This window comes from Moschus berezovskii, chromosome 8 (genome assembly GCF_049115385.1).
Source record: "Moschus berezovskii isolate FMDL1 chromosome 8, NW_MosBer_1.0, whole genome shotgun sequence".
NCBI lineage: Eukaryota > Metazoa > Chordata > Mammalia > Artiodactyla > Moschidae > Moschus > Moschus berezovskii.
This window is the reverse complement of record NC_142467.1, coordinates 43,470,208-43,492,320: the sequence shown is the minus strand read 5'-3', so window position 1 is coordinate 43,492,320 and position 22,113 is coordinate 43,470,208. Positions and strand designations below refer to the sequence as shown.

Genomic DNA, 22,113 nt, shown 5'->3' with positions numbered 1-22,113 from the left:
GTAAGAAACCTAAATGTTCATGGACAGATGAATGGATAAAGAAGATGTGGCACATATGCACAATGGAATACTACTCAGTCATGTAAATAATGAAATAATGTCATCTATAGCAACACGAATGGACCTAGAGATTATCACACTAAATGAAGTAAGTCAACAAAAGACAAATGCATGCCATATGATATCCCTTATATATGAAATCTAAAATATGATGCAAATTAACTTATTTATGAAACAGAAGCAGACTTTCAGACATAGGAAAAAAAAAACAACTTGTGGTTACCAAAGTGGAAAGAAAGGAGGGATAAATTAGGAGTTTGAGATTAGCAGTTACATATTATGTATATATAATAAACAACAAGGTCCTACTGTATAGCACGGGAAATTATATTCAATATTTTGTAATAAACTATAATGGAAAAGAATATGAAAAAGAATATACATATAGAAAACTGAATCACTTTGCTATATGCCAGAAACTAACACAACATTGTAAATTTACTATGTTTCAATTAAAAATAAAAGTTAAACCAGAATAACTCTAGGCTCTGGTTGTTAGACATAGAATGAACCACTGAAAACAGGTTTGAAGGAAAGTCTGCCCAATGAATAGCAACATATCCAGCCCTCTCCACCTCCAACATCAGAACTGATTTCTAAGGTTCTATCTACCGCCTGCCTGGCAGGAATTTAGAGAATCCCTCTTTGATGAAGCTAGCCCACAGGTACTGACATTTGGAGGTTCTCCACTGAATTGGCCAATTCCCCACTAGAGTACACTGTGGCAGGGTTTGCCCTTCCAGAAACACAGAGCTTCCAAAGAGCTTTTTTATTCCCCTGTAAGAGAGAATGAAAGTGTTAGTCAGTCAGTGTCCAGCTCTTTGTGACCCTGTGGGCTGTAGCTGGCCAGGTTCCTCTGTTCATGGAATTCTCCAGGCAAGAATACTGGAGTGGGAGGCCAGTATTCCCTTCTCCAGGAAATGCTCCCAACCCAGGGATCGAACCCAAGTCTCCTGCATTGCAGGCAAATTCTTTACCATCTGAGCCACCAGGGAAGCCCCAAAGAGAGGACAGTGTGTCAATCAAACAAAGAAGGGATGGTATAAAAGGAAGGTTCAAAGAATAAGAAAAAGCTTTTGAAAATTACAGATATGGTAGTAGAATTTTTTTTCTTTTAATCAGCAGAAATATTGGAACTTTAAAGCTAAGGTTAGTTCCTAGAATATAGAACCTAAAGAAAAAGGATTCAACATTAGGAGGGAAAAAATCATTTTTTTACATGAAGCATTTATCTATTCTACAAAAAGAAAAAAATAGTGGGCCAGAAAGGAAAAGGAAATGTAATTAAAGAGCTTGATTTCATTTAACTGTGGACAGTATACACATAACCTTGATAATGTAGATTCTGAATATTGATTTGACCAAAATTATATGCAAGAGTCCATACCATTGCAGAAATTCAGTGGCTAACATCTAAAGCCAATCAATCAAGAGAGAGCACAGAGCATATTTTGGGCCACAGGGAGGGAAGTACCTGAAGGAGAATCCTGGCAAATTGAAAGCTCTTGTGATGGTAAGAGATGTGAACCACTGCTCTTCAATATAAGCTTTGGAGTATTTGATATTTATATAGACTGTCTTCATATAAGAACAGATAATTTCAAAATGTCAGCATGATGGAGCCATTAAGTGTTCAAATAGCTGCCTGCTTACAGTAACCCCTGGAAAGCATTGTGGGACAAATAGTGTTTATTGAGTGGTCTTGAGTCATCAAGAAAAGGTGTGATTCTGTTCTGCTTGTTGTACTCTGCTGCTGCTAAGTCACTTCAATCGTGTCCGACTCTGTGTGACCCCACAGACGGAAGCTCTAGAGAAGCAAATTGATGGGGGTTCTTATCCATCCAAATGCTACAGGCTTTAGTTGTTTGAGGAGAGTCCTAATGTGGACTGTCCTGCTGTCCTGAAGTACGGGAAATTTTAAGTGCCTTCTTCCTCATGTCCCACACAGCCTCAGCCTGTGTCCAGGAGAATCTGGGCTGATTGGCCACTGACTGACTTCCCCAGGTCCAGATCTCTGATAATCCACAGCAGTTTTGGGTCTGCCAGACTCCTTTCCAGTAGGCGAGGCTAAGCCTCCCCCTGGTCGCCCACACGCCCCTTGTCCTTGGATGGTTGCCTTGAGGTTAGTTAGGGAAATTCACTGGCTCCAGAGCAGGCTGTCCTGCAGCAGAAATTAACCTCCCCAGGCCCCAGGGCTACAGTGGGGAGTGGGAGGGAGACAGGAAATAGAAGCAGCTAAGTGAGCAGAATTTAGTGTCTCCTCAGACATGGAAGTGTTTTCCATACTCATTCTGATACCACAGAGACCCCAGGGGTGCTTTTCTTGGCTGCTTTTCCCTGGTTTAACCTCAGTCAGCCAACCCAGAGAACAAATATGATGGCACTGACCCAGCTGTCAGGGGAGGCACTTCAGAGTTTGTTAGCTGGTGGTTCCTGCTGTTTTCCCGGCAACCTTTCTGTTATCAGGTATTTGGGAGGATCACAGCAAGGTGTCCCAGGCTAGAATGAGGCTTTTTGTTTAAATCCTGATGTAGCAAAGACTGTTTGCCAGCGTGAGCACAACAGATCAATTAATGCTAAGGTATTATATTTTGACATAGCAATAAAAGGGAATGGCTGGCTGTATTTTATCTCTCGCTATAAACTTTGATCAAAGCTGTTAGGAGATTTTTTTTTTCCTCCTCAATAGAATTTTGTGAATATTAAGGACAGGGAGGTACATTTGAAAATACTGGCATTTGAAAGATAATAGTGAAAAACTTGCAACTATAGGGAGATCCTTTGAAATCTGGAAACAGAATAGTGGACATAGAAGATACCCAAAACTTAGCTCACAGGTGGATTGTAAGGATAAGGATATTCAAACAAAGATCATCTTCCCCGCCCTCCATTCTTTCTTTCTCCCCCAACCGCCTCCTCCTCCTGCCTCTGTCACTAACCTGCCCTGTCCACCCTGTCTGCCAACGCTACCAACTCTAGGGGACTTACTGTTTGCCTGGAACATAGAAGGTTAATTATATATAGAATTTAATAAGTGTAGTCAGATTTGTATTGTAATAATGATAATATGTGCAACATTATATATCAAGAAACTTGAGACTTAGAACGCTTAACTCGCTCAGTCAGCCAACTGGAATGTGGTAGAGATTGGAAACTAGTTAGCTTGACTCTGGGGCTTCTACTGTGTGCTTGGCTTATAGAGAGGGCTCAGTTATGTCAGCCCCAGCTGCTGCTGCGGCTGCTAATTGCTATCAGTGCTGCAGAGAATGAACCACAGAGCAGTCAAGTTGCTCAGAATCACACACTGGTCAGTGACTGTGGAGTTTGTTCAGTTCTCTGATTCCGGGTCACCTCTCTCTCTGCAGTGCCAGGTTGCTCAATATATGAAGAGTAAGTACATTAACTTCTAGAAACCTATATCCCCCTTGCAGTGTCCAAATTCTGAATTCTCACATTGCTTGAACTTATAAAGCTTAATTTTTAAGTTTTCAGTAGAAGAGTTAAGCACTGCCAGAACCAATGGCAAAGATAAACAATTTTTGGTTAATATTTGTTTTCTAATGGACAGGGGAAAAAAGAACTACGTCAACTTTAGATTCATTGTATTTCTTCTTCCCTGTTCCAATTAAAAAACAGAACAAAAAAAATATTCTTTATTCACCAGGCAAAATTTTAATTTCAAGCCATTAATGGAGAGTGGGGGTCAGTGAATCAGTGGTTGCCTGGATGTGGCAGTTCTCTCTTCCCTCAACACTAGGACAAACGCCCTCACTCAAGGTGAGCTGGTTCCTCAGGGCATGAGTTAGTCCTCCATCCATTTTAGCAGTTAACCTTGGGTGAGAGGACCCATGGCTCTAACCATCCATGTGTGGACAATGCCTGGGTGGTGGCTGCCCCACCCCGCCTCTTGTGAAAACAACTCAGACCTCGAACTGACCTGCAGTCAGCATACCTCTGCCTCTTCACCATCTCTAGGCACTGGACTGGGCCCACAAATCACCAGTTTTAGAAGGAAAAAGAGATGAGAAAGTCCATAATCTTCCTTGTTTTTTTGTTCCAACTTGGGAAAAAGCCAGGCTTCAGCAATATGTGAACCATGAACTCCCAGATGTTCAAGCAGGTTTTAGAAAAGGCAGAGGCACCAGAGATCAAATTGCCAACATCCACTGGATCATGGAGAAAGCAAGAGAGTTCCAGAAAAACATCTATTTCTGCTTCATTGACTATGCCAAAGCTTTTGACTGTGTGGATCACAAGAAACTGTGGAAACTTCTGAAAGAGATGGGAATACCAGACCACCTGACCTGCCTCTTGAGAAACCTGTATGCAGGTCAGGAAGCAACAGTCAGAACTGGACATGGAACAACTGACTGGTTCCAAATAGGAAAAGGAGTACGTCAAGGCTGTATATTGTCACCTTGCTTATTTAACTTATATGCAGAGTACATCATGAGGAACGCTGGGCTGGAAGAAGCACAAGCTGGAATCAAGATTGCTGGGAGAAATATCAATAACCTCAGATATGCAGATGACACTACCCTTATGGCAGAAAGTGAAGAGGAACTCAAAAGCCTCTTGATGAAAGTGAAAGAGGAGAGTGAAAATGTTGGCTTGAAGCTCAACATTCAGAAAACAAAGATCATGGCATCTGGTCCCATCACTTCATGGGAAATAGATGGAAAAACAGTGGAAACAGTGTCAGACTTTATTTTTTTGGGCTCCAAAATCACTGCAGATGCTGATTGCAGCCAGGGAATTAAAAGACGCTTACTCCTTGGAAGGAAAGTTATGACCAACCTAGATAGTATATTAAAAAGCAGAGACATTACTTTGCCAACCAAGGTCCGTCTAGTAGAGGCTATGGTTTTTCCCGTGGTCATGTATGGATGTGAGAGTTGGACTGCGAAGAAAGCTGATCGCCGAGGAATCAATGCTTTTGAACTGTGGTGTTGGAGAAGACTCTTGAGAGTCCCTTGTACTGCAAGGAGATCCAACCAGTCCATTCTAAAGGAGATCGATCCTGGGTGTTCATTGGAAGGACTGATGCTAAAGCTGTGACTGCAATACTTTGGCCACCTCATGCGACGAGTTGACTCACTGGAAAAGACTCTGATGCTGGGAAAGGTTGGGGGCGGGAGGAGAAGGGATCGACCGAGAATGAGATGGCTGGATGGCATCACCGACTGTGTGGACATGAGTTTGAGTGAACTCCGGGAGTTGGTGATGGACAGGGAGGCCTGGCGTGCTGTGATTCATGGGGTCGCGGAGAGTCGGACACAACTGAGCGACTGAACTGAACTGGGAAATTCCTATCCTGTCTTGGGAATTCAGCTCACATATGACTACCCCTTTTGCTTCTCTTGTGCATCCTTAAGCCAGGAATAGCCTCACCCTTCAGGAAAGTCTTAGCACACAGTTTGCCACTCTCTAATCACCCTTGCCGTCCCCTGCCTGGTGTTATAGGTGTGTGTGCTGTGTCATTGTCCCCATCGGAACAAAAGACTTTTAAGGTGAAGGGCATCTTTCCAGTCTTCATTTTCCTCACGATTCATGGCAGAGTGGTTTCTCTGTATTTGAGACTCAATCCATAGTGGCTTTACTAAATATTCAGGCAACAGGGTTTGAAAAGATGAGGATGAGTACCCACATTCTTTTTTCTGGTAACAGCTATCTGATTACTGACATATTCTGTCAGAGATTCATCCTTTGTTTTAGAGCTTTAGTTTATTCCAAGCAAAGAACATCTAAGTTGAGGGTTGACAAGCTATGGCCTATGTCTGCCTGTTCTCAAATAGCAGTGAACTGAGATAGTTTTTGGTGGTGGTAGTGGTTTAGTCATTTAGTCGTGTCTGACACCTTGTGACCCCATGGGCCGTAGCCTTCCATGGGATTTTCCAGGCAAGCATACTGGAGTGGATTGCCACTTCCTTCTCCAAGGGATCTTCCCAAACCAAGAATCGATAGTTTTTAGTATTTTTAAAAGGGGGAAGGGGAAGAAGAATGATATTTTATGACATATAAAATTCAATTGTCTTTGTCCACGAAGAAAGTTTTATTGGAATACAGCCATACCCATTTGTCTGCGTATTGTCTATGGCTGGTTTGCACAAAAACAGCAGATATGAGTAGTCAACACGGAGAAAATATGTCCCACAAAGCCAAAAGTATTTATTATCAGGACCTTTATAGAACAAGCACACCAGTGTTTGTTCTGAGTCATTCTCAGAAATGTCTGCCACCATGTGGAAGAGGAGTCAGGTGCCCTTTTTGATAAAAGGGAGATGGATTGAAAGTAGAGGATGCCTGGAAGAAAAACATCTGGATAAAGAAAAGGAAAAAAGGGGAGGCAGAGGTCTTCTTGGAGATGCTGGATATCCTGGGTTGTGTGTCCACATGTGGTAAACATCTCTACAAAAAGCATACCATCCTCCCGCAGAGCACCTGGATTCTCACAGCTGGTGGACCTGCTGGAGGGGTAGACCTAGTGTGTTTTACACAAGCATTTATTCTCCACTAAGGCTCTGCATGATTCCTTTGGAGAAACTGGTGAACTAGACAGGGTGAAATTAGGAGACTATCATCATTCCTGACCATCCCATGTACCAGAGCTAACTAGCATCTACAGCAAGAGCTAAAGGGCTCTGTGTTCTTGTAGTCTTGGATTCAACAGATTTGGGTGTTTCATATGTGTATATGAAATCTCTTTTGAGTATATCTGTCTATCTGTGTGTCTCTTTGGGGAAAATCCATTTTGGCTGAATGCCAATTAATTGTATGTGGGGATAACTATAAACAACTAGGATTTTCAAATAAAGATACATCAATTAGAATTTTATTTCCCAGGTGGTTCAGTGGTAAAGAATCTGTCTGCCAGGCAGGGGATGCAGGTTCTATCCCTGGGTTGGGAAGATCCTCTGAAGAGGGGAATGGCAACCCACTCCAGTATTCTTGCCTGGGAAATCCCATGGACAGAAGAGCCCGGCGGGTTATAGTCCATGGGACTGCAAAGAGTCAGACACGATTTAGTGACTAAACAGCAAAAAATACAACAGCAAAGATCAGTTCAGCCCTTGGAGAGGTGGGATTACAGTTATTTAGAAATCTTTTGTCACCATCTATAAAATAAAAAACAGTATCTACTGTATACTGCAGGGAACTTTATTCAATATCTCATAAGAACCTATAATGGGGGAAAAAATCTGCTATTTTCATGTGTTTCTCTTATTTTCTTATTACAGGGTAACGCCCTATACTTCAAATCTGCCAGAAATGTTACAGTGAACATCCTCAATGAACAGACTAAAGTACTAACTCAGCTGATAACAGGTAAGAAAAGAAAGAACTCAGCAGTGCCTGGTCCAGGCTAAGCACTCAGAAAGCAGCGAGTGGAAGGGTGAATGAAGCACCATGTGGATCTAAGAAGGAACGTCTGCTCACACATTTTACAGCCTCAGAAAGGAGAACAAAGCATGTGTTCCATGGTGCTACTCAAGGGTAGAGGCTCATTCTATACACACATTTAACTTATGCAAATCTGATGATCCTCATTTAGGGGGTAGAGAGGAAGAATAAACAATTTTTCATGTACCATGGCCCCTAAACACCAGCCAGCTGCTTCAGCGGGTGCTCAGCAACAGGGAAGCTCTCTCCTCCAGCGCTGCAAGAAAAGCTGGCTGTGCTGGATTAATTGGGAGATGGCACAGCATATACAAAACCATGCACATCATACTTTATGGGTTGTAAAAGGGATTTGTGGTGATAGTTTGAATCGGTGCCTTATTTGCCCTACATGCTGACTTTGAACCTAGCTCCATTGCGAGATGCAGCTGTATTCCTCCCCTACCCCGAATATGTGTCTGTGGTTCCTTTTAATAGAGCAGGTCTGCTTCTAACAGCCATGGAAAGCACTCAGTGGGCTTTAAGCTGCATAGTCCTGAAATTTAAACAAGGATTGGTTATTCACAATAACGACTCTAATGATGAACACAGGTCTCATGGTCACATAATGTGTTGGGTGGTATTACCCCCTCTGTAGGTTATGAACAGCAGTAAACAGGACCCTCTGTGCACCCCCACAGCGGCTGGGGGAGAGGGACTATGTCTGAATGGCATTGTTAGACTTCCAGACAGAAGATGCCATTTGTTTGGCTTCAGGGCTGAGAGAGAGGTATACAGATGGACATTTTGAGAAGCCAGTTGCCTGAATGTCCTGATAGATAACTGGGACTGAAACATCTGGAGCTCCACTCATCAACATGCCACAGGGAGGCAGGTACCTTTGTGGCCAGACTCTCACTGGGGTGGGGGCGGGGGTGGTGCCTCCCTCTTCGGCTGCAGGATGTGGGTGTCTGGAGGGACGCAGTCAGCCGGTGGGTGACTTGGACCAGCTCCCACTGGAGGAGCTGCTGTGGCAGAGCCCGTAATCCATAAACAACAAGCTCTCCAGCCAGCGCCCGGCTCAGAGGCCTGGCTTCTCTAACATCTGGCCCGCAGTCACGATGCTAAATAATTAAATAAACAGCTTCAGTAAGCAATGATTTAAGCAGCATGTGTGAAAATTGCCTCCAGGAGGGAAATAAATCCGACCTCCAGCTCCCAGATTCCCGCGTTCAAAAGGAACTTACTTAGCCTGTTGATCATTTGCCATTTATTTGCAGTGGGAGATTTGGCTGACTTGAGAGATTTTGTTTTGATAAAGCTGGAATTGGATGCATGACTGTTACTCAGGAAGAGTCAGTCTCTCTCCCTCTCCTTCCCCACCCCTCCCCATCCCCACTTTTTACTTATCTTCCAACTCCCCTCTCTCCTCTCTCTTCACCCCTCTTCCCCCTCCCCGTCTCTCCTTCTCCCTGGTCTCCCTGTGCCACGCTGTTCCCTCCCTCCTCTCCCCTCTTTCTCTAGCTCCTTCTCTCTTCCTCCTCCTCCCTCCCCTTTCTCCTTCTCCGTTTCCTTTTCCATTGTTCTCTCTCCTGTCCCTCCCTCCTCCCCCATCTTCTTTCTGTCTCCCCTGCTCAGGGCAGGCCCCAGAGCAGAGACCCCTGTTTACCTCTTAAGGCACAAGGTGAAATCAAATGAGTTGGGCCAAAAGCCAGCCTAACACCAGCTGGCAGCAGCCTTTCAAGATGCCTTCTAGAGTGGATAGTGCATATGTCTAAATAGAATCTCCAACATAGATACCCCAGCACAGACTCCCTAAGGTTTTCCTTCAGGGATCTCCCTTTACATTGATACACATGGTGGAAAGCACAGAGCAGTTCCAGGAGAAAACATCTCCTAAGGCCTGTTACACTTTGTAGTGTGCTTATCTGACAGCCAACACTACCAGCTGCCCAAGCAGCCAGGTTTACTAAGACAATCCTGAGGATTCAAGAGTTCTCCTGCTTATTACCTAATGAATGTCTCAAAAGCCCAGAAGAAATTCTAGTGTTGGCAATTCAGATAATCTTTTCACAAGAAACAACATTCTAACCAATGGTTAGGTTCCCAGGTGAGATCACAAACACATATTTGACTCATGCTTCTGCTGGTTTAGTACTGTCTTGGTAGGAGGTGCAGAGGGGGAACCCTCTGACCTACAGAGAGGAAAGTTGTAGAAGTCTGACACAGCATCTGACCAGAGTGGGAAAAGGCCTGGAATGAAGGGGACGAGGAAAGAAATGACGGTTCATGGCCCCAGGTCCTTCCAGCTTCCAGATGGTAGTGGCAGGACTGGGACACGGCTGATGCACCCTGATGGAGAAGGTGAATTGAGGACGTGCTTCACACATAGACCACTCTGAGCAGAAAGGGATTAACTGAAAATTAGGTTCAGGTTACAAATAATGATCTTTTCCATCCCAGAGAGGAACAGTGAGTTTGCCAGGAGACCTCCTGAGTGGTTTCCAGCTCCATTTACTTTTCTCTGTAGAATTATTTTTTTTTTTTTTAAGATTTCACCAACATCCAAGGAGGTTTGGCAGCCCCAGGTGAAATCAACAACAGAACAAGCAATCTGTACCATGGAGCCAATGGTCTCTCTATGGAGTTTTGGCTAAAACACCAACTCCTGAGCTTTATATACCCAAATGATTCTGGGCCCGGGATAGAGTCCATTTTGTATTCTGAGAAGGCCTGAAAAACAAAATAACTTATTTGTCTTGTGTTCTCTGTCGGCAGTCATCTCTTCAGTACACACACTTGCATCTCACACACCATTAATAGGTTCAGAGAAAACTCAGCTTACACACAGGCCAGTGTTCTTGACTCCTTGGGAGTATGTCTTGTGATCTTGCCCAAGTCCTTGAAAGCACAGTCCAGGCGTTTGTGTTCCCAAGTCATTACACCATATCCGAATGAATCCAGGTTGGGCAAATTGCACTCACCCCATGCCCATGCTGAGATCATTCATTCATTCATTATCACTGGACCTCCTTATCTGCAATCTTCACCCTGCAAAGAAAAAGTAACGTCCTCAAAACATTTCCAAGTAATACAGGTTTTACTGAAGGATTTGCTGTGACCAGGAAGATAGCTGCATCTTAGCCATCCTTAAGCAGCCTAATCCCAAACCCTCATTGTACACGTCTGTCCTTAAAAGCCTCTCTCATCCTTAACTCTAGCTTCCTAATACCTCGCATTCTCAAGGGCTCCTCTTCTCATCGCACCAGTCTCCTTTCCCTTTCCAGACAATAAACATGCCTTTTCTGCCATGGACCAATTCTGAGGCTGCAGTTCCAGATGCAGATCTACCATTAGCTCACTTGGTGACCTTGAGGGAGCCCTTGACTTTGCTGTCACTTGCTTCCCAGGTGGCACTAGTGGTAAAGAACCCTCCTGCCAATGCAGGAGACACAGGAGATGCAGGTCCAATCCCTGGGTTGGGAAGATCCCCTGGAGGAGGGTCTGGCAACACACTCCCATGTTCTTGCCTGGAGAATCCCATGGACAGAGGAAACTGGTGGGTTAACAGTCCTTACAGTCGCAAAAGAGTCAGACACAACTGAAATGACTTAGCACACACATTCTCACATCCAGCATAACAGCAGTCAGAGAAGACAACGTCTTAGTCCCATGCCATTTGGAAATGTGTGCTCTGTCTGCTGTTTCAATCCCCCACTCATTAAAGAGCCTCTCCAATATCCTTCGTTTTGTCAGAGGGCAAGCTGAATTGACATGATGATGTGAAAGAGGGAAGTTCACTCAGAAATGGTCACCCTTCATTTATTTCAACGTATTGAGAACATTACATTAGAAAAATGGCTGTGGTCATGACCCCAGTGGTGATGATGATCACAAAAGCAGCCCAGCTCTTTTCCACCCACAGAGTTCTTTGTATAAACACAGTATAATTCAGTCACTTTAACCTTTCTTTGAGGTAGATAGAAGCGATGGTAGTAGCACAATTTTGAAGATAAAGAAAATGAGGTTCAGAAAGATCAAACTGATTTTCCCAAAGTCATATTACCAGAAAATGAGAAAGTTGGGACATAATTTTTACCTTCTGATGGTCTTTTGATAGTGTGATAGTCTTGCCAAAGAGTAGAGTGGCAGACACCAGACATCCAGGGGCTGACCTGGCTCTATCAACCAAGCTTTGGTGTTCTGTGTGAACAGAATTTCACAAAACATCAACATCAGACAAGGCCACTTGGTGACCATGAAAGACAGAGACAAAACAAAAAGCAAACACAACTGTGATCATGTCTGAACATAGATTAAATATAGAAATGTTTTTCCAAACCACAAGAATGACCAAACTATCCTCTGTCCCCCTCTAATATGAGTGACTGCTGTTTATCTATTACAGTTTTAGCATTGTTCTGGTCCTCCCTCTTCTAGATAAGATTTACTAAAGTGCTAATCATAAATTTACTGTCAGTTCCTGACAGTATCTAATCCAGAACAAAACCTTGCTTCCTAGAGCCCTTCCCCCACATAACCTATCATAAAGGGCCAGATCATGTAAGTTCTTTTCTTCTTGATGAGAACCTCCACAGTTCCCCATGGTGTGTGTTCTCTCTTATGGCCATGAGCTAAAAATCCAATTTGTTCAACTCCAAGTGTATCTTTACATGGAAGGCATTGAAGGCCCTTTCATTACTACTTTTTACTAATAAGTGACACGGTCTTGAAAAATGACTAGAAAGAAAAATGCTATGCAGTTGGTCCTCCACATCCAGGAGTTCTGCATTCTTGTATTCACCAACTACAACTAGAAATATTTGGGAGAAAAAAATTCCAGAAAGACCCAAAAAGCAAAACTTGAATATGCCCCCATGCTGGCAACTGTTTACATAGCACTGATATTTTATTTGCAGCTATTTACACAGCATACATTGTATTAGGTATCCTAAATAATTCAAAATTTTAAAGCATGCAGGAGAATATGTATAGGTTATATGTAAATATCACACTGTTTTATATAAGGGACTTGAGCATCCATGGATTTTGGTATCCAATGGTATCCTGGACCCAGCCCCCACAGATACTGAGGGAGAATTGTATCAGAATCCCCTGGGCAGTTTTGCGGAAAATATAAGCTTTCTGGACTCTACCCTCAAATTTTTTTCTAGATGAATTTCCAGACCAAAAGATAAATTCCTTTTTGATCTCAGGTAGGATCACTGAGGATGATTATACCCCTAGGTTATCCTGATGCATTTCTGTGGTTGAACTTTTTGGAGCCTTCTGAACTTCTGGTATTTAGGTAGCTCCATTTCTTTAAGAATTCTAACACACTAACCTGTTCTAACTTTTCTGTAGTACCTAAGGAGAAGGCAATGGCACCCCACTCCAGTACTCTCACCTGGAAAATCCCATGGACGGAGGAGCCTCGTAGGCTGCAGTACATGGGGTCGCTAAGAGTTGGACACGACTGAGAGACTTCACTCTCACTTTTCCTTTCATGCATTGGAGAAGGAAATGGCAACCCACTCCAGTGTTCTTGCCTGGAGAATCCCAGGGATGGGGGTGCCTGGTGAGCTGCCGTCTATGGGGTCGCACAGAGTCGGACACGACTGAAGCGACTTAGCAGCAGCAGCAGCAGCAGTCCCTAAAACTCTCTGTGGTTTTCTGCTTGATTTGCTAATACGTATTTTAATGTGTATTGGCAGGTAAGTGCTGAGGGGTCAGGGACTTTGTCTTCCTTTCACCACGACTATAGCCCCAGCTTCAAGCATAGCATCTGTTGTTATAGATAAGCCCTTTCAAAGTTATTTTTTATTGAGTGAAATTCTAGCATGAAAGATTCAATAGCTTTCAAGACAATTACAATATATTATAGCCTCCTCTGCTAGAAGATGAGTTATATACTTGTCTGGTGTCAAAAACAGCCAGTGGGTCAAGGGTAAAGAATGAGACAGATTTCAGCTGAATTTAAAGATGCCCTTTTATGAAAGCAGAGACCACTCACCACCTCTTGAAGAATTGGCATGTCTTTGGCCAGTTTCAGTAGTTGGGGCTGGCCAAAGACATGCCAGTCCTTCAAGAGGTGGTGAGTGTTCTGTGCTTTCATAAAGACAAGCCAAAATCTACAATATTTGACAGTAATTTTGTGGTTAGCTGAGGAAAATCTCATTCAAGCATTAGTTTGGAGGAAGGAGCTGATGGTTTTTAAAATCAGCCGGAGAGCGTATGATTAAAAGTAATTGACAAGACATGGCTAGAGTCACGAGGCTGGTTGTCACGGCTGACTTCTGAAAACCAATCCACTTACATTAAAGTCCAATACAATCTTGTCAGATGTGTATGTTCTGCGAAAAGCTCTTTGAAATTGAATGTAGTGGGACTAATATATTCTCTCTCTCCCTCTTCTAGGGCCAAAAGCCGTAGAAGCTTATGGCAAAAAGTTTGAGGTGAAGACGGTTTCTGGAAAATTGCTTTTCTCTGCAGATAACAATGAAGTGGTAGTAGGAGCTGAGAGATTACGAGTTTTAGGTAAGGAAACTTCATTGAACTGGTTTGATGCTACTGTGTATATTTTAGAGGCACAGTGAAATGGTGTTTAGAAGAATGATTTAGGCCAATTACCTATACAGGTAATTTTGCTGTCATAAAACAGGGAAGAGGAACCTCCCAGCTCTCACCTTAAAAAGTTCTCGAATCATGAGTCTTCATGGCATGTCTGCCAACACCGAACTTCCAGTGGGGATGTGTGCTCATATCAAGAAGTGCACTAATCCTCACAGATTGGCAGTCCTACAGGAAGCAGTCAAGACTTGTATGCATTGTCGTCGTGATCACCAAACCAGGTTATAAATTAAGAATCACCTCAGGAGCTTCTGAAAAGTTGAGGTTCATAGAGCCATCCGTGACCTACTAAATTAGAAGTCATGGTGGAAGGACCCAAGAGTTTATTTGTAAAAACATTTGCAGAAATTTCTTTTTTGGTTCCACTGTTGAAATCATTGTTGACTGTGCAGTGAAACAGTCTAGCAGGGCGGGTTAAGAGTTCCAGTCCTAAAGCTAACCTGGCTCTTCATTCCTGCCCTGTCACCTACTAACTGTGTGACTTTAGACAAATTAACAACATCACTGAGCCAGCTTCTTTTTCTTCTCAATCGAGCTAAGAACATCTGCCTTCTCAAGTTCTCCCTAGGGTTCAATCGTATCGTGTTTGATCATGTTACCCACTTATCACACTGCCAAACACAAAATAGTGTTCATTCAGTGGTAGCTGTAAGTACTGCTGTTAATACTCATGCTGCTATTAATACTAATCCTGCTTTTGCTTCTCTTGCTCCCTAAGAGTTACTGAAATATACCAGTTGAAAGTTCAGACTCTGGAATTAACCCATCATTTTAATCCTATCTCTATCCTTTCCTACTTGTGTGAACCTAAAGCAAGTTATCTAACTTCTCTGTACTTGTTTGCCCTCCTATAAAGTGGGGGTAATAGAAGTATCTACCTTCTGAGATTGGAAGGATTGAATGAAATAATCTATGTAAATTTGTTAGTAAGGTAGCTAAAAAAATAGGAAGTGATCACTAAGTACCAGCTGTTATTATCTTAAATTATTATGTTATTTTTACTTGAGCTTATTGTTTGTTGTCTGCATTATTAGTTATTGAAAGCAGTTGCATCTTTCTTCTCCATTAGCTCTGTGTTCTCCTCGTCATCACCTCTACCCTCAGTCCATCAGTTTGGTCTGTCTATCTATCTCTCTGGCATAATATATATTCATAGCTAACTTTCTTGCTGGATGACCCTTAAGTTTCCATCCCCAGACCCAGCATCTTCCCTGAGTTCTAGGTCTTTTTCAGCTAGATATTCTACCAGGCTTTCAAACTGAGTAGACCTTGAGTGCCTAGTATAATAACATACACACACAAGCACACAAATACACATCCCCCCTCACACCTCTACTCTGCCACTTGTATTTACCCCCTTACTTCCCCATCACTCTAACTGATCCCATTTTGCTTCCCACTGCCAGCTTCACAACTTTATCATCGTTCGGACCAGCCTCAGGCTCAGCAGAGTCAGGAGATGGCCATGGCATCCTGACAGAGCTCAGTGGCGTGGGAGGGCCAGGCACAGCGGCAGTGAGCCAGGGGTGGTCTCTGCCCTCATCAGGTGCTCACTGGGAGGTCATCTGGAACAACTGCTCTCGTCTTCTGGGGCCTTGCTTCTCTCCTGTCTGTAAAATGAGAGTTGTCTAGAGCAGAATTTTCAAGCAATTTTTTTTTAATTTATCAACAGAGACTTTTAAAAGTAAAATTTCTTACCAAACCCCAATCAGTAAAATATGTAAAAGAAGAGCACTGCGCTGGGTTGTGGGTGGGGGTTTTAAGGTTTAAAGGTTAAACTGTGTAGCTTCACTGTTCCCCACCCCCTTGCTGTTAGGAGGCCTCTTAGAACTTATTTAGAAAGCCCTTTAAGTAGATAGTCTTTAAAAAAGAGTAAAGTCTACTGACCACTTGCTATGATCCAAGTAGCACACTTTGTGTGCACGATTACCTTTAGACCTCACCAGCACCTTTTGGGGCAGGCACCCTTCTTATCACCCTCATTTTACAGAGGATGGAGCTGAACTGTTGGAAGGGGTGAGCCATAGGATTCACATACAGGTATCTGAATGCAGACTGCTTCACATTAAAGCAGTACACTTTGCTGCCTTGTCAAATTGGTCCCATGTTTAGATGAGTGAACTAAGGTGAAGAAACTCACCAAGATCAAGTACCAGTAAGTGGTGCGACTGTTGTTCAAATTCTTGCCCATGAACACTATCCTCAATGCACATGGCTACACATAAATATAGCTCTAGGATCTTTGCCAACTCTTAAACGATAATTTTTTTTCTATTATTCATAAAAATAGCACTTTCTATGTTAGTTCTAAGTTTTTGTGGGGAAAAAAATCACAGAAACTTTAGGTTATCTTCTTATTCAAGAGTATTTTGCTATTTCAGCTCTAAAGTATTTGCCCAGGGAAAAAAGTGCTGGCATCACATGCCACAGTCATTTTGTAAAAATGGTGTTTGGCACTTCACGTTAGTCTCTGAACCTTCATGAGTCACCCTGTTGCTTTAAAATCTGACTTTGCAAAGATACTTTAGATGTCCAAACACTGTGGTTTCATCTTTGTATATGAAATTCTATGATGGTAGTATTTAAGAACTCCCCTCCTCCATCGTGACATAAACTAAGGGTTGGAAGATGATTGTAGTATTTGGTTGCTTGAAGGCAGGTGGATAATTTTGCTGCTGTTGTTTCTTATGCTGGTAATATTGCACTTGCACAATGATTTAGAATAAATCTGTCTCCATCATCAGAAGCATTTGTGTGTGTGTGTGTAGAAATCTCGAAAGGAAGCATCATAGTAAATACCACTGCTGCTGCCAGTGCTAAAAAGATGAGGAAATGACCACCCCACAAGTTTCACATCCTACTCAGTGAAATGAGTCTAGTGTGTTGCAGAAATGAGCTTCCTGTCATCTGGGATTCAACCATATGGTGTGGAACGAGAAGTTTAGGCAATTTCATTTTCAGCTTAATGAGAAGTTTGTCTTTTTGAGTCATCAGACTGCACAAGCTCTTGGGAGACTGGAGTCTGGATGCATATTTCATAGTAGAATCTAACATACCTGGGTTATGAATCTTCACTCAGATATTCAGGATCTGAGTGACCCTATCCAAGTTTATTTTTCTCCTTAAGCGTTAGTTTCTACAGGTGTAAAGCAAAGAGAGAAGAACACAAAAAAGAACGGAAGTAAGAATGAATGAATATAGTAAGAAACTTGTGTAAATAAATCAGTTATTTTAGTTGAATAGTTGATTAAGAATAAGCAGTAGAAGATAATAATAATACTAAGAAAATAACGTCTCTTAGATACAGTAGCTTAACCCAGGGGCTCAGGACAATTGCTTATGTTCTTCTCTGGATAGCCACACCCACTTATTCAGTTTTCAGGACAATGACCACCTTGGGCACTCTCCAAAGACCTTGAATAGTCTGGCTAAAGGACTAGTAATCATACTTCATGTCGAACAGTCAGCTATGTAGAGTCTTTCACCCTGAAAAAGATGTGGAGGAATTGTGGAGGCAGACAATAGTTGCTGATCTTTCATAATGAGCATCTTTCCTGGGTAAAGAAATCAGGCAGGAGCTGTTTGGTTGAGTAGCTGAGAGAACAGGTTTAATCCTGATTCTTGTCATTTGCTGGCCAGTGCCTTGAGATACATTACTTTACCTTTCTAGGCTTCCTTCTTCTCTGTGACATGGTGTCATTTGAGTCGTGAGTCCCGACTCTCTCAGGAGTTGTGAGAACTAGATGGTACAGTATATGTACTGGGGATCAGCACAGTATTTGGTCCTCAGTCTGCTGACTGTTGTAGTGTTGGTGATGGGTTTTATTGGTCCACTTGCATGTCAGGGAACCCAACAAGTCCTAAACTTTTACATAGCTCTTTTAGGTTCTCAGAAAAAGGTACTAAGAAATTGGCTTAGGACTTGTAGGAGTGTTCCGGTATCAGTTAAGTTTGGACAGGTAGATTTTCTAGACGCAGCTAGGGTCAGAAAAGAAAACACCTTTTCAACATAGGAACTACTTACGAGAGGAATTGAAGGCCTGAGTTGATTTCCCAAAATTGTAGAGTCTTCCCTTCCATTCAAAGACAGTGATTCTCAGAGCATGGCCCTAAAATTAGGAGCATCGACTCTGATCTACTTGTTTGACACATAAATTATCAAGCTCTACCCTAGACCTATTGAATCAGAAACTCAAGTGTAGGGCAAGTCCTAGGTGATTCTGATACAGGCTAAAGAACCACTGACCTAAGATAATCACAACTAAATAATTTTGCCACCACTTGGCTACTAGCTCTCCATTGAGTTCACACTCAGCTTTTTCCACTTTGCTCCAGAAAAGTCCCAAAATAAATATAACTAACACAGATTGAGGGCTTATTCTATGCAAGATGCCAATCACTTGCATGGAGTGCAAGCATTTGATCCACATCACAACCTTAGAGGAACCTGGCTCATCAACTTGATTTATAGAGGGACAAACTGTGACCCAGAGTGATGTGAAGCACACCCAAAGTTGCACAAAGAGAAACTGGCAGAGGCAGGATCTGAATGCAGGCAGTCATACCCACAGTGCTTGATGACCTCTGTCACATACGTGTGTCACGTGCGTGCATGCTAAGTCGCTTCAGTCATGTCTGAGTCTTTGTGATCCCATGGACTGTTGCCCACCAGGCTCTGTTCATGGGATTCTCCAGGCAAGAATACTAGAGTGGATTGCCATGCCCTTCTCGAGGGGATCTTTCTGACCCAGGAACCGAACCCTTGTCTCTGGCATCTTCTGCATTGGCAGATGGGTTCTTTACCACTAGCGCCACCAGGGAAACCCTGACCTCCATCACAGAAGCCTCAGCTGCCCTAAATTGCATGACATGGAGCATCGCACCGAGGGGGAAGGAGCTCTGAGCAACAGTTCTCCAGCGTTTCCCCTCCTTTCTGGCTTTGAGAGACACTGCTTTTCCCACAGTTCTCCCACATCTGTAACTGCTCCTCTGCTTCCTACACTGACTCTTCTTTCACCTACTCAGTAACGTGGATTCACTCCTGGAATCACATGCTTCCCTCTGGGTCAGTTCTTAGTTTTCTCTTTTCACATTTCTATGGAAATTCCCATACTTATATACAGTTTCAGTAACTGCCCTTTTCAGGTGACCCTCAAATCTGTATTTGCCAAGAACTGTCTCCTCATTTCTAGTTCCAAATTTTAAGAGTCTGGACTTTTCTGCACGAAAGTATCTCCATCACTTTCACTTCATCACTTGCAGCCGAACTTACACATTACCCTGTCATACTCTGCACCTCTCTAGTGCCTACCTTCCTGATTCTCCACATGGGCCTCTATCCCCCTAGGCTTCAAAGTCTTTCTTTCCTTCAGGTACCAGATCCTGTCTTTCTTCATATGGGCTTCAATGCCTTTGTCAACCTTAGATTTTCCATATTACAAAGGTGTCTTTTTAGATCTTACACAAGAGAATTTAAGTTTATAGCCAAGTCTGCTCATTTAATTACCAAACAGGTGTCAAATTAGCATGGATGATGAGGCATGGTACAGTTTAACTTTAATTACAGAACAAAGATATGAAATACCAGTTAGGAATGGTCTTTAAAAACCATCAAATGTAGACATCATAAAAGCCAGCACATCTTAGAGGCATCTTCATGAAGACACCAGAGAAAACATAATTTTGGTCTTCATTAATGACCAGTTTCATTGAACAATGAATTGGACATTATAGCCTTTATAAACAAAGCACAATTATAAAGTGTTATTCTAATTGTTAATTAGGTCTATTTATACTCTAGATTAGCTTTTTAAATATGTCCTCTAGATGCCACTTGATGCTAATTATCCGAGTTACATTGTTATCGATTGAAAAACATTTTTAATTAAATCTAAAGCCATTTAAATTAGCATAAGATTTATAGAAATTTAAATGTGGTCTGATGCTTTTTTTTTTTTTTAAGACCACATCAGATGATGCATTTAGCCATTTGAATTAGTTTTTGATGAGATTCTGTACTGCAGCCTGGCAATTGACAATTGTGATGAAAAGAGGAGGGTGTTCTTAATAGTGTTTATTCATTAACTATATGTGTTTGTATCATATATATATGTGTGTGTGTGTATGCGTGTATACACACATATACATTTATGTATAAGGTATCTCCACATCACTGTATTGTAGTCATGGAGATACAGAGATGAATGTTACTGTTCCTGCTCATTCAGGGAGCTGTCTTATCAGGAAGATGAAGCACACATGCAAATATCTGCGAGCCCAAGCAGAAAACAAGCTTCTTAGAAGGACAGAAGCAAAGTGACTCTAGAATTATAGCATCTAAATGGAAAAGGGTGGTATCCCAGAGAGAATTTAGAGAGCTTCTTAAATGAAGAGCGTGTTTGAACTAGGTCTTGAGTATGTACTGAGGTAGGGGGAATGCATATGGAGATTGCTTTCTTTGCTAATGGAATAGTACGTTTATCTGTCAGGACTCATTTGGTTGTAAATTCTAGGAATCTAACTCAGAGCCAGTGGTGGGGAGATTATTGCCTTGTGTAGTAGAAGAGTTCAGTGGTAGCCGGCTTCAGGCTAGATTCATTAGCTCAAATAATGTGGCCAACTTTCAGCTTCCCTTTTTTTCTTACCATCTCTCAGCTCTGTTTTCCAATCTTGTATTGCTTCTACCTCTGCTGGTAGGAAGGAGGAGGGCTTACCTTCCTCACATAAAAACAAAGTCCTCGTTTTTATGCTGACTGGATGGACTGGGACCGTACACCCATCCTTGAATGTGCCATCTTGACTTGGGTGATGAAATCTGCTGTATAGCACAGCCTGGCTCGTATCCCACTGTTGGAGCTTGATTGGAAATGCCTGAGAGTGAGACAGAGCATGGTCCATTCTCAAAAGGAAAATCGAGGTGCTGTTACCAGGAGGAGGACTGGGTGCTCAGCAAAGAAAAATAGCAAATATTCATTATATTTTTATTATAATAGTCAAAGGCACGACCATGGAAAATCGACTGTTGTGCATGCGGTGGTGGAACCCAGGCATTATGAACGGTGTCAGTGGAAGATGCTTCGTGAGTTCTCCACCCCTGATTGTTCAGGCCAGATACCCTGGCTTCCTTACTTGTCACCAAGCATGTTTTCACCACACAGCATCTGTACTTGCTCTTGCCTCTGAATGGAATTCTCTTTTCCAGTGTATGTATAAAGGAGTTCCTTCTTTATGTCTTAAACAACATTTCATCAAAGAGGTCTCCTTTGACTGCCTTTAAAAAATAGCATGTTCCTGCTATTGAAGTCTATACCAGAAGTTGATAGAATATGGCCTGTGTGTGGGTCAAATCAGGCCACAATCGCTGCTTGGTTTTATAAATAATGTTGTACTGGAACACAGCCAGGCTCATTTGTATTGTCTGTGATTGCTTTTACCCTCCAACAGCAGAGTTGAGCAGTTGAGACAGATCGTATGCCCCACTATTTGGCACTTTACAGGAAGTGTTTATAGATTCCTGGTCTGTACATTTAACTGCTTTATTCCTCTTCATAGCAAGTAAGACAACATGGCATAGTGTGTTTTATATATATGTGTGTGTGTGTGTGTTTATTTTTTCATCATGTCTAGCTCATCAAAATGTAAACTTCATGACACGAGGAACTTTTGTTTTTCAGAGTCTAGAATAGTGTCTGTACTTAACAAGTGCTTGGTAATATTTGTTACATGAAAGGACTATAATTTTTGAACCTTGGAATGTTAGATAACCAATCTGGATAGTGCAGAGAAACAGAGGCAATGAGACCTTGCATCTAAATTAAGAGATTATTATAATACCTTTGTTGATGAAATTAAAAGACGCTTACTCCTTGGAAGGAAAGTTATGACCAACCTAGATAGCATATTGAAAAGCAGAGACATTACTTTGCCAACAAAGGTCCGTCTAGTCAAGGCTATGGTTTTTCCAGTGGTCTTGTATGGATGTGAGAGTTGGACTGTGAAGAAAGCTGAGCGCCGAAGAATTGATGCTTTTGAACTGTGATGTTGGAG

The 22,113-nt window shown here is 42.4% G+C and overlaps 1 protein-coding gene across 2 annotated transcripts in view; it reads left to right on the top strand.

The window, feature by feature from the left end:
• Positions 1–22,113, top strand: part of SGCD (sarcoglycan delta) — a 648,169-nt gene that overhangs the window by 473,569 nt on the left and 152,487 nt on the right. For both annotated transcript variants that reach the window (XM_055429152.2, XM_055429151.2), the window contains exons 4-5: positions 7,299–7,386; positions 13,855–13,974. In XM_055429152.2, coding sequence (XP_055285127.1) covers positions 7,299–7,386; positions 13,855–13,974 — 208 coding nt within the window. The remainder of the gene's footprint in view (positions 1–7,298; positions 7,387–13,854; positions 13,975–22,113) is intronic.